This window comes from Monoraphidium neglectum (genome assembly GCF_000611645.1).
Source record: "Monoraphidium neglectum strain SAG 48.87 unplaced genomic scaffold scaffold04958, whole genome shotgun sequence".
NCBI classification, from domain to species: Eukaryota; Viridiplantae; Chlorophyta; class Chlorophyceae; order Sphaeropleales; family Selenastraceae; genus Monoraphidium; species Monoraphidium neglectum.
The window spans coordinates 1-2,809 of record NW_014008672.1 but is presented as its reverse complement, the minus strand read 5'-3'; the positions used below and the strand labels follow the sequence as shown (position 1 = coordinate 2,809).

Sequence of the window (2,809 nt, the reverse complement as noted above, 5' to 3'; positions counted from 1 at the left end):
CCCCCCCACCTCCTGGTCAAGGTCAAAGTCCAGCGCCCACCGCAGCCGCTCCACCGCCTCAGCCGCGTCCCCCCGCCGCCCCAGCAGCACTAGGGCGTCCAATGCGTCCACCAGGGTCAGCGCCATGCCGCCCTGCCAGTCCTCGCCGCCGCACGATACTGGACGCAGGTTGTCCTGCGGCGCAACATGCGGCGGTGGCGGTGGCGGCGAAGGGCGCCTTGAGATGGCCCATGCACACGGCTTGGGCGAGGCAGCTTGCAGGTTGCAAGCTGCATGGGCCATTCCCGTGGCTTCCTTCTGGGATGAGCAGGCGCGCGCTCGCTGCGTTACTGGGGTCCCCCAACCCCCCCCCCCAGAGACGGACCTTTGGGAAGGCGTGCTCCATGTAGTGCCGGAACCCGTGGTCAAACATCTCCGCCACCTCATCGCGCAGCTTGCGCACGTCATCGGCACCCAGAGAGCGCCGTCCCTCCCACACCTTGCGAACCACCGAGCCCGGCACGGGCTGCGGTGGCGCGCGCGGGGCGGGTGGGTGTCGGTTGACAGGCAGGTGCCGGGTGCGCGGCCGGCGAGGCATGCGCAGGTGCGAGCACAGCAACAATCACGCCGCGCGGTAGGCTCGAGGCTGCACCGACAAAAACACTTATTACTCAGACCTACTTGCGAGGCGCACGAGGGCGTGAGCATCGATGTCGCGTAGATGACCAAGAGCGCAGCCCAAGGCCTCATACGGTGGCGAAAATAGCGCATGGCCACTTTCGCCAGTACGGAGACAGGGAGTCCAACCCCTCAGCGCGCTTTGATTTTGTAGCAGATCATAGCTGCATCCTTTCTGCGGCAGAGCAATAAAAACAAACAAAAAGGTAAATGAGGGGGTTTTGCATGAGGGCGTACAACATTCAGGCAGCAACTCAATCAAATGTTGCCTCGACGACGGGGTGACTGCGCAGGTGCCGCCACGCCCCATGATGCCAAAGGCTTGCTTGCCGCATCGACGGGGCGCCACCATGCGATGCAATGACGATTACCCCCAGCCATTACAGAATGATAATGTGCTAGCATGAATGTCAGCTACACATGGCTGCCGGCGCCCGGCCAAGGCCGTCGCACAGGCGGCTTTGACCGTGGTCAGCCGCAACCGAGCCAACTCATGCCAGCGGCCGCCGTCACCCGATGCCGCTGCTGCGTTCGCACGCAAAGCGCCCTTTCAAGGAGGAGCTTGAGCGCCGCTCCATGCTCGCTCGTGCGGCCCAGTTACACACACCCAGATCGACCAGTTTTGAGCACGCCCGCCTCCGCGCGCCGCCGGCCGCGCAGCCGGCCCCGCCCCGCGTCAGCCCTTCTTGCGCCGGTACACCCCCGCCGCGTCCACCTCCACCTTGCCCTGCGCCACCAGGTGCGCCAGGAACGCCCCCAGCTGCTCCTGGCTGCGGCCCTCATACTTGGGCTCCCCCACCACAAACACGCGCAGCAGGTTGTGCAGCCGGTCCAGCGCGACGGCGGAGAAGTTGGTGAGGATCCCGAGGATGAAGTTCTCAAAGGGCGCCATGCCGGCCAGGGCGTCGTCGGCGCCGGGGGCGGGGCCGCCGGCGGCGGCGTCGTCCCACGACAGGTCAGACGCCTCGGTAGAGACTGCGGGTATGTGGTGCGGGGGTTGGGGAGGGGGATCGGTAAAATCGTGTAAAGGGGTGTCGATGGTGTTGATGCTGGTGAGGGGGTGCCAGGCGTTGCGTACAGTGAATGTGCTGCGAGGGCTGAAGACAGATCTGGAGGTGTCATGAACATCGTGGTTTTTGGGCGCGGGGGAGGGAGGGCAAGTTGCAATTGATTCTATCATGTTTGAAGGGCCGGGGTGCGCCTGAGGTGGAGCGGTGCTGGTGGGGGCATCGTGTGACGGGCGAAGGGCCCGCCCTCCGCCTTCTCCCTTTGCGCAAGTGCGTGTGGGTTCTGGTGAGGGGCATGGCGCACGAGCTGCAACTAGGCATCACGAGAAGCAAGAGGGACACTCAAGCCCAGGGTTTGCAGCAACACGCACACACACACACACACGCACCCAGCAACACACACTCACACACACACGCACACACACGCACACACACACTCCTCCAACCAAGCAGCGAGCGCCCCCCACCTATGCGCGAGGGGTCCAGCGCCTCCACCCGGCGGTACGCCACGTCGCCCCCCGCCGTCCGCCCCTCCGCCAGCACGCCGTTGTCCACCCAGAACAGCGCCTTGCGCCGCACCACCGCCTGCGGCACCCCCAGCGCCGCCGCCAGGGCCCCCGCCGACAGCGCGTCCCCGGGGGCCCTGCCGGCGAAGCGCAGCAGCAGGGCTGCGTGCAGCGGGGTGACGCGGAACTCAATGGCCGCACCCCCGCACGAAACCTCCAGGGTCACGGCCCCCAGGGACGGGCGCCACATCAGCTTGCGGGGCGCCTTGAGGTGGTGGTAGCGCTCGGCATAGACCTGGGGTTTTGTGGGGGGTTGGGGGTAGGGGGAAAAGGTTGATTCCAGCGTCATGTGATGTGCAGGGGTGTCGTCGGGGGGTGAAATAGGGAAGAAAGGCGGGAGGGACGAAGCAAGGTGCGCAAGGGAAGAGAGGGGGTTGTATGCAGCAGTGCTGCGCGACGATGTCGGCATATTGGTGCGGGGTGCTGGCTGCGGGGTGGCACGATGGCTGCCCAGCTGCACAGAGCAGGGCGCGAGGGGGCCCGTCCGCATGTGTCGTAGGCTGGCGGAAGGAAAGGGGAGCGGCAGGCTCTGCCCAGGCGCACCACCCTCCCACCCCATCACTGCCCCGAATAGCGCAC

General features: G+C 66.1%; 2 protein-coding genes across 2 annotated transcripts in view; both read right to left on the bottom strand.

The window, feature by feature from the left end:
* The window catches only part of MNEG_15018 (hypothetical protein), a gene marked incomplete at both ends in the record, with an annotated part of 1,759 nt that extends 1,072 nt beyond the window's left edge, over positions 1–687 (bottom strand). The window contains 3 exons of the mRNA XM_014036512.1: positions 10–174; positions 365–505; positions 661–687. Of these exons, the coding sequence (XP_013891966.1) occupies positions 10–174; positions 365–505; positions 661–687 (333 nt within the window). The remainder of the gene's footprint in view (positions 1–9; positions 175–364; positions 506–660) is intronic.
* Positions 688–1,333: 646 nt separating this feature from the next.
* Positions 1,334–2,519, bottom strand: MNEG_15017 (anaphase-promoting complex subunit 2; the record flags this gene model as incomplete). Its single annotated transcript, XM_014036511.1, has 2 exons — positions 1,334–1,632; positions 2,132–2,519. 2 exons carry the CDS (start codon positions 2,517–2,519, stop codon positions 1,334–1,336), a joined length of 687 nt encoding a protein of 228 aa, XP_013891965.1.
* Positions 2,520–2,809: the final 290 nt, after the last annotated feature.